This window comes from Chiloscyllium plagiosum, unplaced genomic scaffold (assembly GCF_037043375.1).
Source record: "Chiloscyllium plagiosum isolate Xiang-an unplaced genomic scaffold, Cpla_swu_hap1 HiC_scaffold_14, whole genome shotgun sequence".
NCBI lineage: Eukaryota > Metazoa > Chordata > Chondrichthyes > Orectolobiformes > Hemiscylliidae > Chiloscyllium > Chiloscyllium plagiosum.
In genome coordinates, this window is record NW_028270152.1 from 16,908,225 (window position 1) to 16,935,067 (window position 26,843).

Consider the following 26,843-nt stretch of genomic DNA (forward strand, 5'->3'; position numbering starts at 1 on the left):
GTGCACAGAAAGCTCCCACAAACAGTCATGTTAAATTGACTGGTTAATCTGCTTTATTGGTGTGTAATGTTGATTGAGGAATAAATGTTGGCAGCTCACTGGGACAGCATGGCTCTTCTAACATACCTGAGAGGGAAGTCAGGACCTAGGTTTAACAACTCATTCGAACGGCTACACTTCTGACAGTGTGGCATGCCCTCAGTCTTGATTGGAGGTGGTGGTGTGTTGGTGTTGAACCTTAGTATAATCTTCTGAAAACATGAGTTGAAATTCCATCATAGCAGGTGGTTAAATATAAATTCAGTAAAAAATCTGGAATAAAAAGCTAGGTCAATGGGTCACCAGCTTTTGGTTGTTGTCCTCCAAGCATGGATTTCTGCCATCCGTAACAGATCTAGCTCACATGTGACACCAAATTCAGAGCAATATGATTGATTCTTAACTGCCCTCTGGGCAATTAGGGATGGACAGCAAATGCTGGTCTAGTTTGAGGCATCCACATCCCATGAACAAATAGAAGGAAAGCCTTTGTTGATTCCTTTCGCGATCATACTTTCAACCATGTGACTGAAGAGTGAAAACTGAAAGAACTGCGGATGCTGGAAACCAGAAACAAAAACTTAAATTGTTGGAAAAGCTCAGCAGGTCTGGCAGCATCTGTGATATCAGTTCTGAGGAAGGGTCACCAGATCTGAGACATTAACTCTGATTTCTCTCCACAGATGCTGCCTGACCTGCTGAGCTTTTCTGGCAATTTCTGTTTTTGTTTGTGACTGAAGAGTGAGTCTGTTGCATCTGAGAGAGGGCAGTTATGAATGATGTGAAGGCAAATTACTGCGGATGTTGGAAATCTGAAACAAACACAGAGGACCCTGAAGAAACTCAGCAGGTCTGGCAGATCTCTCCACAGACACTTTCAGACCTGCTGAGTTTCTCCAACATTCTCTGACATAAATTGCCATTTTCACCATCGCCCTCCAAACTATATATTTCTCTAACTATAGTCATCTAACTACAATAATGATTGCAAAATATTTTAGAAATAAGTTTTGCTTCCCAGAATGTGTGTGTGAGACACTATTCCCGGTATTTCCAAGCTAGGGACTTGGGACTTCACCCTGATATTGTGTACAACGCAAAACTAAAGGAAAAACGAGAGAACCATGGATGTTGGAAATCAGAAACGAAACCAGAAATTGTTGGAAAGACTCAGGTAGATGTGGCAGCATCAGTGGAGAGAAATCAGGGTTAACATTTCAGGTCCAGTGACCCTTCTTCAGCATTCTGTTTTTCCAGCAATTTCTGTTTCAGGTCACTGGACCTGAAACATTAACCCTGATTTCTCTTCACAGATGCTGCCAGACCTGTTGTGCTTTTCCAGCCATTTTTTGTTTCAGTGTAAAATCCCTCAGACTAATGGAACAGATTGATCATAGGGCCACCCCCTCTCTTCTTCCCCCTGGTCCTGTGCACAATTTCTTCCTCAGATTTGTCCAGTTGATGTAAAACAGACTCTCAAATGTGAGACACCTATAAAAAGAAAGTTGCAGCAGCTTCTTGGGAACTTTATGAATTTCAAATGTTTGAATATTTTTGTAAAAGTAAAGTTCATAACTATTTATTAAGTCGAAACATTTGGTGCAACATATATGGAGTGAGTTTTTTTTTGATGGGCCCCCTCTGACACTTGGTGGAGTGCCAATTTTTCCACATTGTAAATCTCTGTAAAATATTCTGGTTTAAGATTCCAGAGAGAGGCGATTGGCCCCGCGCCTGGCTCCCGAGGGAGGGACCCTAGTCATGACTGGCTCGTTTTTAAATTGGGAGCTGGGGTTTGGGGCGGAGCTTCCGAAGGAGGAGTATATATGAAATAGTCATATGTGTATGCCAGTGTGTCTGAAATCTGCAACAAGACAGAAGAAAAAAAAATGGCCAAGATTTAAAACGAGTGAAAAAGCAGCAGCGATTTCTAATGTAGAGACGGAGATTGTTGACAGGACAGCGCTGGGAGGGGAGGCTACAGTACAGAGTTCGGTGATGCAAGACGCAAAACTGGATGATTTCATTTGTCATCTTCGCAAAGAAATGGTGAGTTAAACAGAGGGTTCATTGGAAAAGTTTCAGCGGCGATTTATGTTGACTGCTTTATTTTTAAAAAAAAATCTCCCTGAATGCTTGCAGTTGTTGCAATTTTTACAAAAAAATTGAAAGGGATTGGATCACTGCAACGAAACAAAAACCAGTGGCGTTTGGATCCCGAAATATTTCTTCAAATGGTACATGGGCTTTGGATTCTCTGTACTGATCATTATTAGAAATGTTCAGACTTTACAGTTTCTGGAGCTCAGAAACGAATCAATGTGCTTAACCTGAAATTATTTACATTTTTCTTAGGTTTTATGATATAAGTTTATGGGGGTGTCCGGTTGAGTCCAGCTGGGACTGTAGTTCTAGTTAGTAACGCCAGACCCTCACGATAAAAGAAGCGCAGGGTTTAATATAATTAGCATTGTGGGTTGAGTGGGGGTGTGGAATAGTAAAGACAGATGCTGTGTTGAACATCTGGTCCAAGCGACACAGAGAACTAACCCCCCCCCCCCCCCCCTCTTCAGAGAGAGGGGGACAATTTGGGAAGAGAATGCAGAGTCCTTTGTGAAATGCAGCGTGCAATCAGCCGGCTGAGTTGTAATATGTCCAGGTGCTCCTGAATCACGGTGAACATGTTAGTACCTGCCCACAGCGCCTGTACTGCTGGAATGGAATGTTTGTGAGAGAGCCTGACCCTTCTACTCATCTCTAACTCATCAGAAACAGCGAGGGTGCTGCGTCCTCCACAGGGAACCCAGCCCTCCCGGTTAAAGGGGCCACTCCGAGCTCTGCCTTCAGCGCCTGTCATTCCTGGGGACTGTCCAACCTCAACCTTCAGCTGCAAAAGCACTCCGGAGCTGGTTGGGGAAAGAGCAGCAAGACCCCGGGTTCCAGGCTCAAACGTAACGTTTTGGCGGGAGGGAGGTACAGGTTTTCATTTCCACCTGTTGCACCTTTCACTTTCCCTTTCCCAGCTTGAGGGTTTGGGCCGGGGGCGAGGTGGAGTTAAGTCACCTGGAAGCAGTGATGGACCAAGTGGCGTCGTGTCCTGAAGTCAATTGACCAGGGATGCAACCTGGGACCTTGCAAATGGTCCAGTCCAACCCCAAAATGTATATATCGGTTTTGTCACCAGAGGGTGCTGAGTGGACAACTTTTAAGCCCTCAGCAATGAAATTCCCTCGTGTCAATTTCCCTCGTGTCCTCCAGACTGCAAAGGAGGTTCAAGCTTTACACTAAATAGTGTTACTCTGCAGGAAGTTAACTCTGATTTTTATTGAAGTCGGAAACGATTAAAAAAATGAAATGCGGAGCAGCTACAGACCCAGAAAAACTTTTCACTTACTTTATAGGCAAATCCTATATTTATAAATCGGTGTTGTGTGTGTGATAGAAGCCTCAAGGATATGTTCAAGACCTCCATTTCAAAATATATATTGCAAGAATCTAAAGGAATGAAAACCATCTTGGGGAGTCTCATAGGAACAACATATGTTGTACATCTCAACATGTGCCTGCCCTAGATGCCGAGCTGAGGCAACGGGAGGGAGAACATATGTTCAGAGATTATAAATAATGCTGGCTTCACAAAGCATACTGCAGGACATAATGAAGTCTTGGGGCTAAATAGATATCCATATATCCATGAATCAGTAATGGAATTATTGTGGGTTTTAGTGGATTGGAAGGCACCTCCACTTTATGGGAGAGAAACAGGGCAACCAACTGACCCAAGTATATAGTGGAAGATGGATGGGCCATTCAGCCCCTCAAGCTTGTTCACTGAAATCTGAATCTTGGCTCCATCAACCTTCCTTGCTTCCATATCTTTTTATACAATTGTCTCGCAAAATTCTATCCATCTCAGATTTGAAATTATTATTCAATAATGAGAGGTCATGCTTTCAAAGTGAGAGGTGGAATGTTTAAGGGGGATACACGTGGTAAGTACTTCACACACGCATTTGGAATGCGTTGCCAGCAGAGGTGGTAGGGGCAGGCACGGTAGATTCATTTTAAGATGGGTCTGGACAGATGCATGAGTAGGTGGGGAGCAGAGGGATATAGATGCTTAGGAATTGACCGACAGGTTTAGACAGTACATTTGGATCGGCTCAGGCTTGGAGGGCCGACGGGCTTGTTCCTGGGCTGTAAAGTTTCTTGTTCTTTGTATTTGCTATTGACTTCTTTATGTGGGGATATTACAAACTTGTATCACCCTTTGTGCACAGATGAGAAAGCACATGATTATGTGGGATATACAGCACAAACAGACCATATGACCCTTCCCAGTGTCTATGCTCCAGTAGAGCCTCCTTCCATCTTCCCTCAAAGTCATATCACCTTCTATTCTCCTCTTCGTCCACATACTTGTCAAGTCCCTTAAAATACATTCCTAGTATTTGGTAGCGAGTTCCATATTCTTAAAAGGAATTCTAAACACCCACTTGAAATTCTTCATTACTATTGTAGCTTATACACAGAACATGAAGCCACATGGTACGTATGGACATATACAGATTTAAAAGGTAAAAACAATGACTGCAGATGCTGGAAACCAGATTCTGGATCAGTGGTGCTGGAAGAGCACAGCAATTCAGGCAGCATCCGACGAGCAGCAAAATCGACGTTTCGGGCAAAACCCCTTCATCAGGAATAGGAGTTTTTTTTCCTGATGAAGGGCTTTTGCCTGAAATGTCGATTTTGCTGCTCGTCGGATGCTGCCTGAATTGCTGTGCTCTTCCAGCACCACTGATCCAGGATATACAGATTTAGACCCACGTGAGAAAGGTACATATAAGTATGATTTTGTGTGTGTGTGTGATGTATGCATACAAAGATATACATTTACGCATCCATATAAGGAACACCTGACCATTTACACAGTCATATTATCTAAGTATTCACATTCATAGGCACATAATTCACGCTCTCAAATTGAAATGAGTAAAAAGACTTTTTAGCAAATTAGTCCTAAGTTATATTGGAAAAAAATAATTACCTATAATCAAATTGAATTTCTCATTGTCTTCTTGGATTTTGTCTTTAACCAGATAAATATGAAGGAGGCAGGGGCTTGTCTTCGAGATCAAATGCAATGTATGATGCAGGCATTGCAGGACCTGAAGCAAATTCACAACATCAGCACCCTGAGCCTGAAGGAGGAGGAGGCAGTACCACTGGCCCCTGCCAAGGGAAGGAGCTCACATAGTTTTACTTCTGATGTTTCTGAATCGGACACGTATGACTCAGCTTGTTGCCTGGCATCTCCGAGAAGTGAGGAGGAAGGCAGCCCATCAGTATTTGCATCACCCAGCAGTGACCGAAGCTTAGAGTTTGACTCAGGCTATTCCGAAGCATCTGGGCCCACATTGACAAAGGCAGCACGAGTAGGAAGCTCACCATGTTTGAGGGAGAATAGACTTCCCAGTGCTGGGATCTTGAGAAATAAGATTGGCTTGGGACCAAACAAAAAAATAAGACCTAAATCGACTTCTGATGTTTATTCAGAACAATGCTCCTGGAAGATTTTCGATTATACAGATCCAAATGACTGGACAGTCAATTTGCTCTCCCAAAGCAGGAATAGGCAGCCCCTTGTACTGGGGGATAACTGTTTTGCAGATCTGGTCGAAAACTGGATGGACCTTCCAGAGGAGGCTGATGAGATGACGGAACCAAAGGCAAAGGATCACTCTGGCAGATGGTTGGGGAAGCCTCACGAGTTCATCCTGAACATCTCTGGAAATGTGAGGCGTAAACTGGCCAACATCTCGCGATCTGACAGGTCAAAGAGTACAGATCCAAAGCACCAAAGCAACAGAGACAACAGCCACGCACATTTGCAATCAAAGAGACTCTCCTGTCCGACAAATTTGGGTAATTACATGCCAAAGCTTTCTTATCTGCATCGTTCTCACTCTAACCTACCCCAGACGCATGAAGCATCAACAACAGACTTTGATAAATTTATTGCTTTGATGAAAAGCAGAAGTAGGAAACCAATTATTTGCAAGGACACAATTAGTTATGTATAGATTAAACAAAATGAACACTGACTCTTGTGCTTCCAACACAAAGCGTACATTAATCTCCCTTTTTTTTTGTATCACTTTTTGATATAAGCCAAAATGTTTATAGCCATGTAGTTTGTGTACATTTTTATATTTTATACAATGCCTGAAAATAAACAATTCTTCAATAGTTTTGTTCGACAAATTTTATTTGGCTTCAAATTCCAGGATAGGTAATCACTACAATTATATAAATGTGTGTAATCCTTTCCACAGCACGCTAAGTTATTTGTCTTCATTAGCATTTTCTGGTGTGTGCCCTCTGTTCAGTTTTACACTTTAGTTTGATTCAAAGCAGAATCACAGTCAAACTCAACCAGAATTGACCCTCACTTTACAAACAGTTAGCATCTATTACTAAACACAGTTGTCTCAATTAACGCAAAGTTCTCACAGCCTTGGTGATTGATTTCTGCATGTTTTCTTCACAAAGGGGAAATGGATATTAAAATGCTTTTTTTCCTTTGAATGTGGGGTGGTTTCAATGTTGTTGTTAAGCAAGCAGCAAAATATACGTTCTTTATCAATATAAAAATTACTTTACAAATGGGAGTGTCTCTACATCAAGAAACAAAATGAGATGAATTCAAAAAGGGTTGAAGCCAGCTATATACTTAATCCAGAGGAATCATATTAATCATTGCATTGCTGTTTTAATTCTGCATTGTAAGAGTTAAGTACATTAGGTGACCTACCTAAAAGCAGATCCTATTCAAAAGCCTATCACATTTCAAATGTTCATTTCTAAAATTATACAGCTCTCACAATGTGTTCCTCCTCTTTGGAAAATGTGATGAATTTATGTGTAGAGCAAGGTGACCATAAATGAAAGGGGCTATTCTCGGCATTGTGTTTATTGTGGCTACACTGTGTGCTCTCCATCACTATAATCGCCTGTAGCAGATGCTGAGGCTCCTAATACAAACCCACAGGAAAAGTTAGCAGAGTAAAATCAAAGTGCTTTTCACCCATAGCTGGTCTCTTGTCACCCAAGGAGATTTGGCAGAGCCTGAGGAACTCAAATTAGTCCTCGACTCAAGGACTGGATTAACTGATGCTTGGGAGCAGCTTCAACCAGTTATTGCAGTCAAAACAAAACAATGTGAGGCACACCGAAAAGCAGGATTAAAGTAATACAGGAGAGAACAGAGCAAAATATTATTTGTAACTGAAGCTGTTTGCTTCAACAAATTGTGAAAATTAAACTGGAATTAATATATTGCTAATTTACTTTCTGATACTTGTTACAACATTGGGAGGTTTAACAATTTCAGGTTACATTATGTATGATGAGGCCTTCCACTGGTGCATCATTCAGAGTGAGGCTGCCTGATCTCTGTTGGGTTTGTGATTTTGAAATCCATTAGGTAAGTGTCAAAATTCTTTTTCTGAAAGCAACCACAAGATCCCAACCTACCCAGAGTGGACATGATTTCTCTGGTGTTGTTTTCCTCCACCTAATCACCTTTACCTTTTGTCATTACTTGTTGTTAATTATGCTGCCAAAATTAATGTGGTTATTATTTCCAAGTTTGAACTGCTGGTTGGAATCTTTAGTCAATAGCATTATGTTTATTGATCTTTCATTTTAAAAGTATTTTAATTTACAGGCTCATTTGGTGAAAGGTCTGAGGAATTGCTCACGTTTATAACTGGCCTCCACTCTGAAGTGCTTTTCAATAGGACTCCGATCCAGATAAAATTTGTCTGCTGCCAGTCATCCACTGTGGATGAATATCTTGCATTACTACATGGAACCTCCATTTCCCACACTATAAGCAATGGGTGGCAATGTAAAATGGTCTGAATGAGACTGACAATTTAGTGCCACTGATTATTGAATTATGAGCCAGTTTTGTGTGATTGAGACAACTACAGAATGGCAATGCAGATGTCCCAATTCATGTCAATTAGGGTCTTTACAGTGAACTGAAAGAAAGAAACGGGGGACATATTCACCACGAGTTCGGGTTAGGTTCAAAACTAGAATCTGGAATGAAATGACAGTGCAGCCTAGATTTTCTGCTTGATCTCATCACCATTCAATGATAATTAAAATGTCCACACGTAACTGTGGAAATTTAAACTGATATATGTGGTGCTTCAGCGGATCATTAGCTACATTTTGGGAAAGCTAAGCAAAACAATAGTATTCAAAAATATTGGACCATTAGTGATGGAAACAAGTACAAGTGAGTTTTGAGAAGATTTATAGTTCAGGTTGAGGTTCTGGATGTAGGTTTGCTCGCTGAGCTGGAAGGTTCATTGAAATGAACCTTCCAGCTCAGCGAGCAAACCTACATCCAGAACAAGTACAAGTGGCTGGGTGAGAGGTACACGGAAGGAAGTCCCAGTACCCTTTGGTTTACCGGAACTGGTAGAAAATAAAAGGAAAATTAACATCATCTTCCTCAGTTCTAAAGTCTATCTCCAACTTCAGGGCCTTCACATGCTCCTCGATATTTTCCTTACTGAGCGTCGTCACAATTTCTGACAATCTGAAGAGAAAGCAGCAAAATATTAAGGATAAGTTTTAAAATAAGTATTACCCAACAACGATACCAAAAACTTCTTCATATCTAATCATATCATGTAGCCTTATTACAATTCAATTGATTCAAACTATGGGGTTTATTTCACTCTTTAAAAGACAACATATTAGTGTTTTTTGTACTTATTACTAGACAGGTCATTTGTAGAGTAAATCTTTGTGTTCACAGAATCAGGGGGTGGCCATTTGGCCCATCATACCTGCACTGGCTGTTCAAACAAGCATCATTACCTCATGCCAAGCTCCTGCTTTTTTCCACATATTATGTTTATACAAATATTGCCCCAAACCATTTTAAATGCCTCATTTAAATCAGTCTCCATCACTGTTCCAGGCAATGCATATGAGTGAAGACGTTTTCCATGTATCACCTTTGCTTCTTTTGAAAATTACTTTAAATTCATGTGCTCTCCTTTTCCCAAGCAGGAATGGTTTCTCCCTTTTCCATTCTATCTAGCCCAAACATGGTTTTGAAAATCTTTATCATATCTCCTCTCAGCTTTCTTCTCTGTAAAGAGAACAGTCTCAACTTCTTCAGTCCATCATTACAACTGAAATTTCTCATCCCTGGCGCCATCCTTATAAACCACTTTTGCACTCTCTCCAATGCATATGCATCTTTCCTACAATGTGACACCCACAGCGGTACACAATACTCCAACTGAGGTCTTATAATTATATAAGTCTTAATCAAGTTCAATGTCACCTTCTTGCATGATGTCCCTATTTATAAAGCTGAGTATATCATATGCTTTACTTACTGCTCTCTCCACCAATCTTGACACTTTCAATGATCTGTGCACATCTACCCACAAAACCCTTTGCCCCTGCACCCCACTTAAAATTGGACCCCTATTTTATATTGCCTATCAGTGTTCTTCTACAACACCTCACACATCTCTGCATTGAAACTCATCCTCCACATATTTGCCCACTACACCAACTGTGTTGATGTTCTATCAGAGTTCCACACAGTTCTCCTCACAGTTTACAAATCTTCCAAGTTTTATCTCAATGTATCTGGACTCAAGTTTAGAAAGGCACTTTCCTTATCATTGTTTCAGTCTTTTTGAGATTCACTTCTCAAACTTATTTCAGTTAGAACTACCAGCACAGAGGAAAAGATTTCATCCCTTCAGTTCAATTTGCATATGACTCAATGTTGCACAGGTGAAGGGGTTAATAGTGTATATAACCACATCTGAAGTGATGATGAGCAGTTTAATGCAATAAGGTACGCAGTAACACACTTTATTTATAAGAACAGACTGGAAGCTGCCAGATAGCTCATAGTTGCAAGGTCTGCAGTATTCTGCTTACTTAATTTAAAAAAAGCTTGCATTAATATAGCAACACTTATAACTACTGGATTTCCCAAAGCCTGTTCCAGCTAACAGAGAAAAGCACCTGGAAGTATATTCCTGCCTTGCTAGGAGTCTGGTGATGATATCCAAGATAAATTTATTTAGATATTACATGAGACTGGGCTAACTTAGCTTGCATTTCCCAGAGTAGAGGAGGTAAAGTGTGTTCTGACTGAGATGTTTAAATAAATAAAGGAAATTGACAGCAAATACAGGGAGTGAACCTGTGGGGAAACTAGGACAAGGGCACATCCATTTTATTCATTTATGTGATGCAAGGCCAGTGTTTGTTGCCAATTCCTAATTATCCTTGACAGCAATTAAGAGTCAACCATTTTGCTAAGGGTCTGGAGTCACATGGATGGCTGATAATCTTTCTTAAAGGAAAAATCTTTTTTACTATTGCAATTCTGTGAAACACTTAAAGGATCTGTATCTAGGTACTCTCTACCTAAAGTGGCACTAAAAGGTGACATTACAAACTTTTCAGTGCACTCATTTGAGTGCATGTGACAATAAAGGCTTTCTATCAGTAAACTGGATGGCTTCTTATGAAAATCCATAATAGGTTCATGGCTACAATTTATGAGACAAACTTTCAATTGCAGAATACTTTAATTAATTGAATTTTAATTCCCCTTCCTGTGATGGAATTTGAACACTCATCCCCAGATCATTAGGTGGCCTTTTGGATTACTAGTCTAGCGACATTACCACTAAGCCACCATTTCCCAAACAAAATTCACTTAAAATCAGGACAAGGTTGCTTAAGGTTTAATTGAAAATAATGTGGAACAAATTGCTATTAATCTTGAATTAATTGAGGTGCCTGAACAGATGACACATACTTTAGGAAGGGATATGGAATATAAAGAAGAAATTGGAAATTGCTTTCTGAATGGTAGAGCCATCTCCATTGGGTTGATTGGTCTATTCTGTCTCATCATTCTCCAGGTTAATGATCATTTCCAGGTTTAAGGTGATTTGGGTATTCTAGGACACTAAGTCACAAACCTTCTTAATATTTTTACAACTGACACTGCTCTGTTATTTTGGGGTAAGTCCAAAATTAGATGACATCAGTAAAATATAGTCACTAAGAAATAAGCCAGGGAATTCAGAAAAGAAATACAGTTTTAGCTAGCCATGTGGTGAGAAAGTGCAACTTGTAACCATAGGAGGTAGCTCTGATGAATAATGTTGATGCTTTCAAGAACAGGCTGGATTAATACATGAGAGAAATGGGAGCAAGGTTTTGATAGAGTTTAATGAACAGGAGGAAGCTTGAGATGTGTATAAACACTTGCCAGTTAGACTAATTAGCCCATTTCTGAGCTGAGTATTCCATGTAATCTTTGAAATTATATTCTGCATTTAGTAAGCACAAACATTTACATCAAACAGCACTTGACAGTGAAACATACCATCGTGGTATAATGAAAAGTAGAATTCTGAGTTAAAGAATGAAATGGGGGAGGTGAGTGAAAGTTTCCATGAGTTGGGTTTTAAAGAGGGTCTCAGAGTGAGAGTGAAAGTCTCAAAATTTGAGATTTGTAACTTGCTGCTTTACCAAATCATTTGGTAGAAACTACATTAAAAAAGCAATCATTGTCCTATGGCATTGAAAATGCAAAACAAAATATCAAATTTTTAATGGTCCAAATACAATTAGTTTGCTTGATGAACTACAAAAAAAGATTTTAGCACATGCCATTTCATAGGTAATACGTCATGGTGGTGAAGTTTGCCTATTATTTGACCAATGACTCTTTTCTTAAATGTACCCATTAATAAATGAATATTGCTAAAAAAGAATTAATTTTGTCAAAGTGGTTTTGTGAGGGCATTCAATACGGGACGACACATTAGACTGTTTCATTAGATAAGAACCCTTGCTGTTGGGTTGCTGCATTACATTGGATAGAGGATTGGCTAATTAATAAAGTCTGAAAGTTGGGATAAAGGGAGCATTTTCAAGATGGCAACTTGTAACTAGTGGAGTGCCACAAGGATCAGTGCTAGGACTACAATTGTTGACAATATATACCAATTACTGAGATGACAGAAGTGAATATATCATCATCAAAATAACACAACAATAGAACACAGGGTTATTGACAAGTAAGTGAGTTGGTGAAAAATTGGTGGATGTAATACAATATGGGGAAATGTGAGGTTATGCACTTTGGCAGGAAAATAGAAGAGTTGAAAATTATGTTAATGGAGAAAGACTGCAGAAAGCTGCAGCAAAGAGCGATTTGGGAATCCTGGTGCATGAATCACAAAAAGCTAGCATATAGGTTCCAAAGGTAACGGGGAAGGAAAATGGACTGTTGGCTGTTAGTTCAAAGGGAATAGAGTATACAAACAGGGCGGTCTTGCTAAAACTATACAAGATACTAATGAGAGCACACCGAGAATACTGTGAACAATTTTGGGCCCCTTATCTAAGGGGAGATATTTGAGGAATCCAGAGAAGGTTCACTAGTTTGAGTCAAGGTATAGAGGGAGTTTCTCATGAGGCGAGGTTGAGTAGGCTTGGGCCTTCATTCATTGAAGTTGAGAAGAATGAAAGGAGATCTTATTGAAATGTATAAAATTATTAAGAAGTTTGACAGGGTAAATACGGAAAAGTTGCTTCCCCTTGTGAGAACGTCTAGGACCAGAGGGCACAATCTCAGAGTAAGTGGTGCCCATTTAAAGTAATAGAGATTTACAGAATGGAAAAAGCCCCTTCAGTCCAACTTGTCCATGCTACCCAGATATCCTAAACTAATCTAGTCCCATTTGCCAGTACTTGGCCCATACCCCTCCAAACCTTTCCTATTCATATACCCATCCAGTTGCCTTTTAAATGTTGTAATTGTACCAGCCTCCACCACTTCCTCTGGCAGCTTGCACCACCCTCTGCATGAAAAAGTTGCCCCTTACATCCTTTTCTTAAGTCTTTCCTCACCTTATACCTATACCCTCTAGTTCTGGACTCCCCCAACCTCAGGGAAAAGACCTTGTCTATTTACCCTATCTATGCTCCTCATGATTTTATAAGCCTCTATAAAGGTCACTCCTCAGCCTCTGATGCTCTAGGGAAAACAGCTCAAGTCTATTCAGCTTCTCCCTTTAGCTTAAACCCTCCAACCTTGGCAACATCCTTGTAAATCTTTTCTCAACTCTTTCAAGTTTCATAACATCCTTCCTATAGGAAGAAGACCAAAACTGCATACAATATTCCAAACGTTGCCTAACAATGTCCTGTACAGTTGCAACATGACCCCTTTAATGTTCTGACCAATAAAGAAAACCACCTTCTTGATTATCCACTTTCAAGGAGGTATGAACCTGCTCTCCAGAGACAGGGAGGAATTTCTTCTCTCAGATGGTAATAAGCATGCGGAATTCTTTACTTTAGAGAACTGTAGACGCTGGAGTATTAAACATATTCGAGGCTGAGATAAAAGAATTAATGATTGAGGATAAGGCTGAAAGTGGGATTAAGGATTATCAGATCAGCCGTAATCTCATTGAATGGGAGAGCAGACACAATCGCCCGAATGGCTTACTTCTTCTCCTATGTCTTATGGTCTTTTGCATTCAAGATGATAATTTGCAAGAATACCAATTTAAGAGGAAATCCTAAATTTATATGATATGAAAGGATAATACTGATTGACTGGCAAGTGGACTCGGACTGGTAAAAATATTGTAATGGAAAATAAATCAATTAATGCTGATTCAGAATTAACTGCCAGCTTTTGTTTAAATTTTCAACCAGGCTAGGAATTCTCTGAGAAATGAATCAGAAAATGGCTCTCACCGATTTTGTTGAGTTCAATAGTGTTAGCCTTTCATTGGCTAATTTCTCAGGGTATTGCCCTGACAAACCACAGTCAGCACGCCCAGTTGAATATCCATGAATCCATTGGGATTTTACAACAATCCATGATAGTTTCACGGACAGTATCACTGGACTAACTTCGTATTCCAGTTTTGTTTTCAGTGAATTTAAATTCCATTAACTTCCATATGTCCGGAGCATGAGGATTAATAGTCCAGTAGCATTACTATTATGCCACCACCTTTCCAGCATCCATAAACTGGAGATTACTCAAAACATCTGTCCATATGCCAATCCACATTGCCCCTGTTTGTAAAACATTTGCTCACCTAACGTATGTCTTCTGATTTATAAAAATAAAAAATTTAAAATCAAGATATTTATGTTCAACTCCCTCTATGTCTTTCCTATCTCTGCAACTACCACCCACTCTACAACCACACACAAATTTTGCATTCCTCCATATCTGGCCACTATGCATTGAGTCAAAATCCTGGAACTCGCTCCCTAACAGCACTGGGGGTGCACCTACACTAGAAGAACTGAAGCATTTAAGATAGCAGCTCAACCATCTTCTCCTGGGAATTTAGGGATGGGCAATAAGTGTTGACCTGGCCAGCAATTCACACGTGCTTTGAATAAATGAAAACAAATTTCCACTCTTTTTCCCCCACCATTCACAGTTCTTCCTTGAGTCTTCTAAATCATTAGCTACAGAATTCCTTCCCTAAGACACTCCAATGCTTTTTTTCTCAAGAATCTTTTCACAATCTGTCTTTTATCACCTGAATCTAATGATTAGAGTAAATTCAAGCATTAGCTATCATTAGCTTCATTTGTCAGCTTATAAGTAGATATACATGTAAAACTGAGTCATCTATGCACAACACTGATAAGATAATTAACAAAAGAAACTGAATCTGCAAAATATGATTGGAAGTTTGACAAGTAATAGAGTGGAGAAGTCCACGGTCAATCTTATGTCTGTGCAAACTTATTTGCAAAGTTTTACATCATGATGTCATATTGTATTCTACTTTCATTTTAATTTTGAAATTCATAAGTTTATTATGCAAACTTGACAATGTATACCACCAATAGCTATAATATCGCACCTAATTATTGTGTCTCCTGATGTGATTTATGGCTTTCTATGGTAGCCTGTGTAACATATACCACAGAAAGTTGAGTTCTTGTTGAATCAGATGTTTTGAAGTTTACTTGTAGCACTAATTATTTATACAGGTACAATATTAAAGAATTACCAATGTAGTTTGAGTTCAGTGCTTACTGCTGGTACTGCATTACGGACATATAACTGTCTGACTGAACACACTGCACTGACTTCATGTCACTGCAGGAGTGATTGAAGTACCCTTATACTAGAATGTGACATGTTGTGATGTCAGGGAAGTATTTTTAAGGTAGGTTGTTTATGTGGTTTAGAATCTATACCATAACATTTCTCACCTCTTTAAGTTTGTGATGTAGACATACTTCACTGCTTTGCAATGCCTGAAAACTATTGCCACTTAATCAATAACAACACAAAAATAAAGATAGTCTGTATGATGTTAAAATGAGGGCTACATGGTATAGCAAGCCTTGATTCAAATATCTACCATTCTTTAACATCGTTCCACCTGAAGACTATATTTGGCTTTAACTTTCTAGAGGTAAATGTGCCGCTATGTAATAGCTTAAAATGGTAATCGGTGACCTGTTTTTCATGAGTTCTGGTTTTTATTTCTAATGAAATTAACTTGTTTGTGTGTATAAGTAAAGACAGATATATTTAAACACAGACACTTGTATCAATTTCTACGCTGTCCTCAATGAAAATATGAAACCATTTATTTTAAGCAGGTTAAATATCTCCTTGGAAAGAAGATGGATATATGCTTGACCTAAACATGTTAGAGATTTGCAGAACAACGTCAATACTGTAATTTCTAGCCTGTAAGATACTAGCTATTATCTACTCTGTGTCCAGATCTCTGGCAGAACAGCTCTCTAAGATGATTCCTCTTTGAGTTTATATTTTAGCAGTGAGTAGAAAGCTATATCAGAAAACTGCATCTGCAACTAGGGAAGCAGGCAGCAACTCACTGAAGCTGCATTCCAAACTCTATAATATGAACCTATGGCGGAAACAGATTGGGTGCCTCCCTGTAATTGGGTCCTGGAGTCAGAAAGTGAAAATGAACATGTTATGCTTGACCAAGACTGGGAAATGTCTTACTCAACAGACACACACACAAAACAGCAGAGTCTCGCTATGGTCTGGTGTATGTGATACTATCAAGAGATCCTCTGCTTTTCTTTTTAAAATGATAGGAAGTGTCTTGGAGTGGTATCAGAGAGGAAATAGCCACAGGCGGATGTTTACTCCATCCGTCAAACAGCAGCTAAAATTTTACATCCTTCAGCTGCCAGCTCAGAGGAAAGCCTCCAGCCTTGTGACCACACATATATGAAAAGAACAGTAAGACATTACCAACAATTTACAACAGCCAAATAAAATGCTGTGTCTTGTAGGTCTAAGACTCGTGAATGAGTTTGTGTTACATTATTCCAGCAGACTTGCTGGATCACCCACTTCCTGGTTTCAGGAAGTCTTCAGTCCAGGAGGGATGTAGGGAAACACTGAGGATTACTGTCCGTCCTGCATTCACAGGCAATAGGGAGGAGGAGGAAGCGAGAAATGAAATTAGAGATTTTCTCCAGCCCTCAGTCTTTCTTAGACCATAAGGCCATAAGACATAGGAACTGAAATTAGGCCATTCAGCCCATCAAGTTTGCTCCATCTGTTTAATGGAGTTCAGAAATCAATATATAAATAAATATTTTACTGTAGCATAACACAACACCTCTTCATATTTAAATATTTGTAACTTCTCATCTCATGCAAGTACCTCTGTAAGTAACTATACATTTATTTAGAAACAAATTGCTGGAAAAGCTCAGCAGGTCTGGCAGCATCTGTGGAGAGAAATCAGAGTTAATGTTTTAGGTCGAGTGACCTTTTAGAGTTCGAATCTGTTAAATCTGTGCTCTCATACAATCCCTCCATACCAGTGAACCTTCTCTGGATTGCTTCCATTAAAATGGTACCTAATGAAAAAACTGTGCCCTTAACCAGATCACCATAATCCCAACATCCTAATTCTCATTCGTGTTTGTAATTTAAATGTGACGATTGATTCTCAGTAGCTTACACTCTGGCAAGTTGTAGGAAGAATATCCTCCACTACTGCACTGTACGCATACCAATGTCCCAATAAGTGCAGTTTATGTCCTAAAACACACTGCTTTCAAGAGAAGATGCTCACAACCTAAATCACACTATTTAAATTGGACAAATGCACCAGTCGTTTTATGGAAAAGTTATACTGCACTAATGACTTGTGGCTGGTTTGATCCTAATTGCTAGATGAGGCAATTCACAGCCTCCTGATAAACACTGGTGTGTGTGAATTGCACTTTATAACAGTGAGGGGTCAGCTCACCTCCTTTTAAGAATTACACTCAGAAAATGAAATTGAATTGAAAATGCAAACATGGAAAGGTTTATGGCAGAGAAGGAGGCTATTTAGCCCATTGTGTCTATGCCATCTGAGAAAGAGCCAGTCCTGTCCTACTCTCCAGTTCTTGGTGTGTAGTCATGTTGGTTTTAACCCCTGGTACCCAATGCTACAAATTCTGAACACTTTGAAAGAATGGCCAATGGGCTAATATTGCCAACATGCAAAACTAGACTCCACTGAAGTCCATTATAAGCTTGAAAAGCTTTCCACTTTATAAGCCTGGCTTGTCACCACACTGGAGTTATAATCTTCCCGAGGGCATAGCCTTAGAGTAAAGGGAAGACCCTTTAGAACAGAGGTAAGGAGAAACGTCTTCAGTCATTCAGTCGTGAATGTATGAAATTCATTGCCACAGAAGGCTGTGGAGACCAGGTCATTGAGTATATTTAAGACTGAGATAGATAGATAGGTTCTTGAGTATCTAAGGGGATCAAGGGTTATAGGCAGAAAGTGGGACAATGGGGTTGAGAAACTGATCAGCCACGATTGAATGGCAGAGCAGACTCAATGGGATGGACGGCCTAATTTCTACTCCTATGTCTTATGGTCATTTATAGTTTAGCCCAAGTGATTTGAAAAAACTGTGGAATTGTGCTTTCTCACACCTCCAATAGTCCAGTCAGATAGACAACCCTCTTCAGAGATAATGCCTTTATTTTTACAAGGTTTATTGGGATTTCCAAGGACTATAGACATCTTTGAGCAGTCATGCCCTGAATCTCTTTCAATACGTTTCCAATCCAGAAGCCAGGCTGATTAACAGACTTGGCTCCCTGTTGGGTGAGGAATGCTGCAGTTTCCTGCTTCTTTGAGAGTCAGGTTGGAAGGTGGTGGTGATGTTGGAGAGTCAGAAATAGAAAGAAGGGGATCACAGAGGAGGCTGGATGTGTTAATGCTGGAAGTGAGATAAATTTGGATCATATGACCTTATGAATGAACCAGTGCCCGGGAGTGCCATCATGTTAAAATCTCCAAAGGGGTTGTGACTGGTTTTTGAAGATTTTAACATCCTGCCCCAAATCAGATTTTTCTATTTCTTGGGGGTTAAATCTAGCCCTTTACTGTCAGTCTTGCTGCACAACATAAACAAACACCAAATAAACACCAAAAGACCAGTGGACGTTGTAAATCAGAAGCAAAAACAGAAGTTGCAGGAAAAGCTCAGCAAGTTTGGCAGCATCTGTGCAGAGAAATCAGTTAACGTCTAGGACACAGTGATGTGTCCCTCAGAACAAACACCAACATGGCGGCATAGTGACTGCTTTAAAATGGACGGCAACAATTTAGTTGCAGCTTTTTTACACCTCTCCTGAACTTGATATCTATTTAAGTCAGTAGAAACACCAACCAGGAAAGAGGCAAAACGGCTGGCGATCTGCTCCCACCCATTAAACGTTATTATGACCAGTTAAAATGGCATTGTGGGCCTCAGTTGCTCAAAGTGTTACAGACCTCTGAGATAGGTGCTTCTCCTTCACTTCTTGACGCATGTGCGTAGCGTATAAAATCTGGGGCACACGACAGACAAAGGTAACCTCCAGATCATGTACTTTCTGGAAAAGAGCAAAACAAATCTGGTTAATGAGGTCCAGATGAAAAGAAAGAAACACAAAGTGAGTTTGCAGGTCACCTGCACCAAATTTCTCAATTCAGCGATGAAGATGAAGGTGAGGATCATAATAATATTTAATTTTGATTCCATTCTCTGGGTCGACTTCTGTAAAATCCTTTTATTCTACATTATTATACTTTTCATGCACAAAAGGCTTCAATAGATAAAAAGGGTTACTCTTTTCAAAGCAGCACACCTGGGTTAAGAAAAGATGCACCACTATAACACCACATTTAATAATCTACTTTACTAGTTGTGGTAATTCACTAAAGTAATAAAGTGATGAGAAATCTTTGATCTGTGAATCAATCATTCTCAGTAACCGCAGCATCACTCCTGAGAAAAAAAGACAAATCACATTAAGGCCTTTATGACTTTTTTAAAATGATTTTTGACTGCAGGGTTTGTTTTCTTTGATAAAGCAGAGGTACTATGAACATAGTCTTCAATCAAAGCCTCCTTCATGCGTTAATAGGCAGACACTGCCAATTACAAAGGATAACACACGCCCCATTTGATTCACAGATGCTTAGCTGCAGGTTTACACTTGAAATGTCAACTCAAAAGTCTGGCTGCCGTTCTGACAGTAATCTGCCGACATTCATGCACTTTTTTAAAACCCTCATCTCATTACAACTGCAGGACCAACCCTGTCATACTTCTCCCCTAAGGTTTAACAACAACTATCCTCTTTACCAGGAAGCATTATTACACTTCATATATTATATTTTACATATAAAATTACATTGTAATGGAAACTTACAAAGTTTTCTTGAAAAACTCAACTGGTCTAGTAATGAAGAGCGGTGTAACTCAATCTGAAGCCCTTTCCATGTCATGCTAAGGAATAGTTTTCTTCAGACTCTGACAGAGAATGGAAGCCAAGTTTGGAGCTGGGTTTACAGTGAACAGTTGGTGGTAAGGATGGTACTGGTTCTCACCATCTGACACTGAACACCTTGGTGTAAATGAGGTTTGCTTCACATGGGCAGTATCTTCCAAAATCCCTTTAATGCCCACAGGGGTATGAAGTGGTCAGTAGCAAGTGAGCTTGATATATAAACACTTGGAGTTGACAGTGGAACTTGAAGCTTGTTGTCACTCTCTGAGGTGTCCTCACAGTCCTCCCATTCTGTAGTATATGCATGGTTATTTTGGAACATCAGAAACATGGCGTAAAAAGTCACTGGAAGGCTTTTCCTTGGAGGCAGCGCATGTGCATCTTTGTACATGTACATGCATGTGTATTCATATCTGTGTGCATGTTTAATTGCGTTGCACATGTGTGCTTATTTGTGGATACATATCTGTGCGTGTGCACATTTATGTGTATGCATGTGTGTAGCTGTACGTGTACGTATCAATATATGTGTTCATGTAAGTATCAGTGTGTGTACCCCTGTGTATCTATGTGCATGCAAGTGTATGTATCCATGTGTGTGCATGCGCGCGTGTGTACATCTTGGCTTTGATCCCTACCACTAATTGTTTGAACAGAAGCAAGTGGCTGCTGTTAATGATTTGCATTGAAAACAAAACTGTGCATTTGCATTGCAACTGTCATGCAATAAAACATTTCAATTCACATAAATGAACGCATAACTGCCATTCTCACGACAATAGCCCTGGTTTGTGACTGGTCAGCTTTTTCTGAGTTTCACTGCTGAAGTTTGCAGTGCTCCCCAAACACACCATGTTCCCAAGGTTGCCAATTGGCAATTATAATATAAATTTGGCCCTGAACTGGGCGTAATCTAAGACTCAAAATTCTTATCCTACTTTTCACATCCCTACAGGATTTTATCCCTTCCTATTGCTGGAATTGTTTTCAGCCCCCAAACCTTTCAAGAACTCTACGTTCCCCGAAATCTTGCCTCTTGCTCATTCTCAATCTTAGTCGCTCCACCATTGGTGGCTGTGCCTCTGGTTGCTTAGATACTGATCTCTGGATCCTGTAATTTCTCCTGGACCAGGAAAATCGATGTTTCGGGCTGGAGCCCTTTATCAGTCGATTTTCCTGTTCCTCAGATTCTGCCTGACCTGCTGTGCTTTTCCAGCAACACACTCTCAACTCTGATCTCCAGCATCTGCAGACCTCACTGTCTCCCTTGATCTCTCCACCTATCTGTTCCTTTAAGAATCTGATTAAAACCTAAGACTTTGATCAAGGCATCACCCACTGTCCTACTATCATAGACTCAGTGGTTAGCACTGCTGCCTCACAGTGTTAGGGACCCAGGTTCGATTCCACCCTCAGGTAACTGCCTGTGTGGAGTTTGCATGTCTTGCGTGGGTTTCCTCCGGGTACTCTGGTTTCATCCCACAGTCCAAAGATGTGCAGGTTAGGTGGATTGGCCGTGCTAAATTGGCCTGCAGTATTCAGGCATGTGCAGGTTAGGCGGGTTAGCCATGGTAAATATGGAGTTACAGGGATAGGGGTGGGGGGCTGGCTCTGGGTGGGATGTTCTTCAGAGGGTCAGTGCAGACTTAATGGGCTGAATGGCCTCTTTCCCCACTGTAGGGATTCTATGATCTGATTGTGTTGCTTGTTGCGACATTTTGGTTTGACAATTCAGCTGTGAGGTATCTTGGGTTTTGTTACTACCCTATAATTGCTACATAAATGCAAGCTTTTGTTTCTTAGCGTCCAACAGATCTGGTCTCATGCATTGTTCTACTTGTTGAGAGGAGGGCTGGGGAAAATTAATGAAAGCTTCTCTGTGAGTCTGTGATGTTTTGGTGATGTTTTATGTGTTAGTTTAACCTGTTGTTACAAATTTTATTTGAAGGAGGTTAGATTGGGTCATATAACATACTCATATCTGATTGAATTTGCTTTTCCCAAAGTGAAACTGGAAAAACTGCTTTTGCTGGATTGTGAAAATCTTACACAATCTTTAAGAAATATAATTCAAGTGTTTTCTTGCCTCATATTATGTTTGGATTGTACAGGACATTAATAAGGCCACTTTTGAAGTACTGTGTACAGTTTAGATTGGGTTGGGACATCTGGTTGGCATGGTGGAGTTGGATTGAAGGGTCTGTTTACATGCTGTACATCCCTGTGACTCTATGTATTATTATTAAATTGGAGTGGGTGCTGAAAAGTTTACCAGGATGTTATTGGGACTGGAGGGTTTGAGTTATAAGGAGAGGTTGGATAGGTTGGGACTTCTTTCACTGGAGTGTTGAAAGTTGAGGGGGGACCTTACTAAGGTTTATAAAATCATAAGGGGTATAAGGTAAGGTGAATAGTAAAGGTCTTCTCCCTAGGCTAGGGGAGTTCAAAACTAGGAGGCATATTTTTAAGATGAGAGGAAAAAGATTTAAAAGAGATCTGAAGGACAACCTTTTCACATAGAGAATGGTTCGTATGTGGAATGGACTGCCAGAGGAAGTAGTAGATGCAGGTACAGCTACAACATTTAAAAGACATTTGGACAGGTAAATTAATAGAAAGGTTCAGAGGGATATGGATCAAATGCAGGCAAGTGTGATTAGTTTAGTTCAGAAACCCTGGTTGGCTATAAGAGTCTGTTTCCACGTTGAATGATTCTTTATGTTCAGCCTTGAGCTAACAGGTTTGAAGCATCTGTAACTTTAAGAAGTAAGTTACAGGAAAAGTGAACGATTCTACTGTTACAAAACTCCTGACTGGTTTTCCAAATTGTGCCCTATATGAATTCTGCTGACAATCCTCTTCTTATAGCCTCCTCCCTCCTGACTTCTGTAATGTCCTCCAGCCCCAAGCTACTCCAAGATATCTGCCCTCATCTAATATTGGTTTTTAATCCTAATCCATCCCTGCTTTTAATGACTTGGGGGCCATGCGTTCAGCTACCTAAGTCTAAATCTCTGAAATACCCTTCCTAAACCTCTAGCTTTTATAACCTTCCTTCTTCCTTCACAATGTTCGACAAAACTACTTTTTAGACCAAGCCCTCTGCCATAAGATCTCTTTATATATTTCGTCTCTAATTTTTTTTAAAGTTTCTGTGAAGTGCCTTGGGATGTTTTATCACAACAAAGGCACTATACAAAGGTAAGTTGTTGTTGACCATCAGAACAGTCACAGTTATTATTTAAAGATCTTCCTTTTCTCTTTGGCAGCATTTACAATCTTGACATTAAATAAAATGTCAAGACTAGAGTGGTGCTGGAAAAGCACAGCAGGTCAAGCAGCATCCAAGGAGCAGGAAGATCGATGTTTCGGGCAGGAGCCCTTCATCACAAAGGCATCATTAAATAAAATGTGGCTATGGTGATCACACAATGGTACAAACTTTATACTAATGCAGAAAAATAATAAGGCAATGGAGAGGGAGAAATGAAAAAGTTTATTAAAAATAGCTCTACCCTTTACTCTGAACACAGAGACAAGAATTGATGCACTGAATGATTTGGTCCTGGGATTCACTATTATTGGGTCAGGTCGAGTGAATAACAACCAATGAAAAATAACCTGAGAGTTAATGGGGAGAAATTTCACTTTGTTTTGAGTACTGTGGAAAGTAAAGGAGTCTGCTTATGTTTGTACAATGCTCGTTTTTATTATGTTGCCGTTTGGTTAATGTTTGGCCTTATCTTCCACCCTTTAAATATTACACCGTGTCAGAAACACATCATTATCGCCAGTTCTTGCAAAATAAATACACATGGTTTGTTGCTCAGAATTAGAGGTTAGATATCCCGTTGTATTTTTCTTTGCTATGAAACCAATCTCACAGCAAGCAAAGCTGGAGATGGGCCAAGATAACAGACTAATGCAGACACAGAGTAATTTGATGGCTCAGCTCTAAGGAGTCTGCACTGTTGACAGCACTAACTCGTCTACCTGCATTCACCACGATTGGCAAGGATCACTCCCCTCTGCGGCGTGTGCTATCCTTGAACCTAGAATGAACCATCCGCCCATCAGACAGGAGCTGAATTCCATATACACACCTACCCCAAATTTGCCAGTAAGACCCCTTGATAATTTAGTAATTTTTCCAACTTCTCACCGTTAACTCTTGATTGTGTCGTGCCAAGGTGGTTACAGCATACAGTATCAGATCGGCACTGTTGCTTTAACCCTCTGAGGGCTGAACTGTTTGTGGCAAAACCCTTCTTGAAATCTTTGACAAAGATAAAAACTGAAAGAACTGTGGAAGCTGTAAATCAAAAACAAAAACAGAAATTGCTGGGAAAGCCCAGCAGGTTTGGCAGCATCTATAGAGAGAAATCAAAGTTAACGTTTTGGGTCAAGTGACCCTTCCTCAGAACTGAACTCTGATTTCTTTCCACAGATGCTGCTAGACCTGCTGAGCTTTTCCAGCAGTTTCCACTTTTGAAATCTTTAACAATGTGTGCTCACTGATGATGATGATGATGACAGTGATAATCTTCACCAGCAAAATAATGACCAAATGCTGCAACCAAATAATTAATTGTCAGACAAACAGCTCAGTTGAGCAACTCACATCAAGACTTTCAAACACTTATACTCCTATGTTTGAAATGGCTGTTAGGAAATCACAGAGTTCCACTGAATTTACAGCTGTTGTATTGTGCTATTCAGTCCATACAGTATATGCTGGTGCTTATTTTCACCCAAGTCAACTCTCACACAAATTATTTATCTCATTCCATCATTCTATTTTGTTCTTTTCCCCTTTGTGTTTATCTCATTCCCCCTCAAATGCATCTCTGCTTTTCTCCTTGACACTCTCTGTGCTGGCAATTCCCAAATTCTCAACCCTTTTTAGATTAGATTACTTACAGTGTGGAAACAGGCCCTTCGGCCCAACAAGTCCACACCGCCCCCCCCGAAGCGCAACCCACCCGTACCCCTACATAGAACATAGAACATAGAAGAATACAGCGCAGTACAGGCCCTTCGGCCCTCGATGTTGCGCCGATCCAAGCCCACCTAACCTACACTAGCCCACTATCCTCCATATGCCTATCCAATGCCCGCTTAAATGCCCATAATGAGGGAGAATCCACCACTGCTACTGGCAGGGCATTCCATGAACTCACGACTCGCTGAGTAAAGAACCTACCCCTAACATCTGTCCTATACCTACCCCCCCTTAATTTAAAGCTATGCCCCCTTGTAATAGCTGACTCCATACGTGGAAAAAGATTCTCACTGTCGACCCTATCTAAACCCCTAATCATCTTATACACCTCTATCAAGTCACCCCTAAACCTTCTTTTCTCCAATGAAAACAACCCCAAGTGCCTCAGCCTTTCCTCATACGATCTTTCTACCATACCAAGCAACATCCTGGTAAACCTCCTCTGCACCCGTTCCAGTGCCTCCACATCCTTCCTATAGTATGGCGACCAAAACTGCACACAATACTCCAGATGTGGCGCACCAGAGTCTTATACAACTGCAACATGACCTCAGTACTCCGGAACTCAATTCCTCTACCAATAAAAGCCAGTACGCCATATGCCTTCTTCACCGCACTATTTACCTGGGTGGCAACTTTCAAAGATTTGTGTACATGGACACCAAGATCCCTCTGCTCATCCACACTACCAAGTATCCGACCGTTAGCCCAGTACCTCATCTTTTTATTACACTTACCAAAGTGAATCACCTCACACTTAGCTACATTGAACTCCATTTGCCACCTTTCTGCCCAGTTCTGCAGCTTATCTATATCCCGCTGTAACCTGCCACATCCTTCCTCACTGTCTACAACTCCTCCGACTTTTGTATCATCCGCAAACTTACTCACCCAACCTTCTAACCCCTCCTCCAGGTCATTTATAAAAATGACAAACAGCAATGGTCCCAAAACAGATCCTTGCGGAACACCGCTAGTGATGGCACTCCAAGATGAACATTTGCCATCAACTACTACCCTCTGTCTTCTTCCAGCCAGCCAACTCCTAATCCAAACCTCCAACTCACCCTCAATGCCATACCTCCGTATTTTTTGCAGTAGTCTACCATGGGGAACCTTATCAAACGCCTTACTAAAATCCATATACACCACATCTACTGCTTTCCCCTCATCCACCTCCTTAGTCACCTTCTCAAAGAATTCAATAAGGTTTGTGAGGCACAACCTGCCCTTCACAAAACCATGCTGACTATCCTTGATCACATTATTCCTATCCAGATGTTCATAAATCCTATCCCTTACAATTCTCTCTAAGATTTTGCCCACAACAGAAGTGAGACTCACCGGCCTATAGTTACTAGGGTTATCCCTACTCCCCTTCTTGAACAAGGGAACCACATTTGCTAGCCTCCAATCTTCTGGCACTACTCCTGTAGACAACGAGGACATAAAAATCAAGGCCAATGGCTCTGCAATCTCTTCCCTTGCTTCCCAGAGAATCCTAGGATAAATGCCATCAGGCCCAGGGGACGTATCTATTTTCACCCTTTCCAGAATTTCCAACACCTCTTCTCTACATACCTCAAAGCCATCCATTCTACTTAATTGTGACTCAGTACTCACATTGACAACAATGTCCTGTTCCTGATTGAATACTGACGAAAAGTATTCATTCAGTGTCTCCCCAATCTCTTCAGCCTCCACACGCAACTTCCCACTACTATCCTTGACTGGACCTATTCCTACCCTAGTCATTCTTTTATTCCTGACATACCTATAGAAAGCCTTAGGGTTTTCCCTAATCCTACCAACTAAGGACCTTTCATGTCCCCTCCTTGCTGCTCTTAGCTCTCTCTTCAGGTCCTTCCTGGCTACCTTATAACTCTCAAT

General features: G+C 40.4%; 2 protein-coding genes across 3 annotated transcripts in view; one reads left to right on the forward strand and one right to left on the reverse strand.

The window, feature by feature from the left end:
* The first annotated feature begins 1,904 nt into the window (after positions 1 to 1,904).
* Positions 1,905 to 6,294, forward strand: inka1a (inka box actin regulator 1a). 2 transcript variants are annotated; one of them, XM_043707698.2, is made up of 2 exons: positions 1,905 to 2,088; positions 5,142 to 6,294. In XM_043707698.2, exons 1-2 carry the CDS (start codon positions 2,038 to 2,040, stop codon positions 6,123 to 6,125), a joined length of 1,035 nt encoding a protein of 344 aa, XP_043563633.1. In that variant the 5' UTR covers positions 1,905 to 2,037; the 3' UTR covers positions 6,126 to 6,294. The 2 variants fall into 2 exon arrangements, with proteins under 2 accessions (XP_043563633.1, XP_087850225.1); XM_087994099.1 differs by lacking the exon at positions 1,905 to 2,088 and adding an exon at positions 2,822 to 3,012.
* uba1 (ubiquitin-like modifier activating enzyme 1) overlaps positions 6,290 to 26,843 on the reverse strand; it is a 297,482-nt gene continuing 276,928 nt past the window's right edge. The window contains exons 24-25 of the mRNA XM_087994098.1: positions 18,951 to 19,051; positions 6,290 to 8,659 (exon numbers count right to left, since the gene is read on the reverse strand). Of these exons, the coding sequence (XP_087850224.1) occupies positions 8,527 to 8,659; positions 18,951 to 19,051 (234 nt within the window). The 3' untranslated portion in view covers positions 6,290 to 8,526. The remainder of the gene's footprint in view (positions 8,660 to 18,950; positions 19,052 to 26,843) is intronic.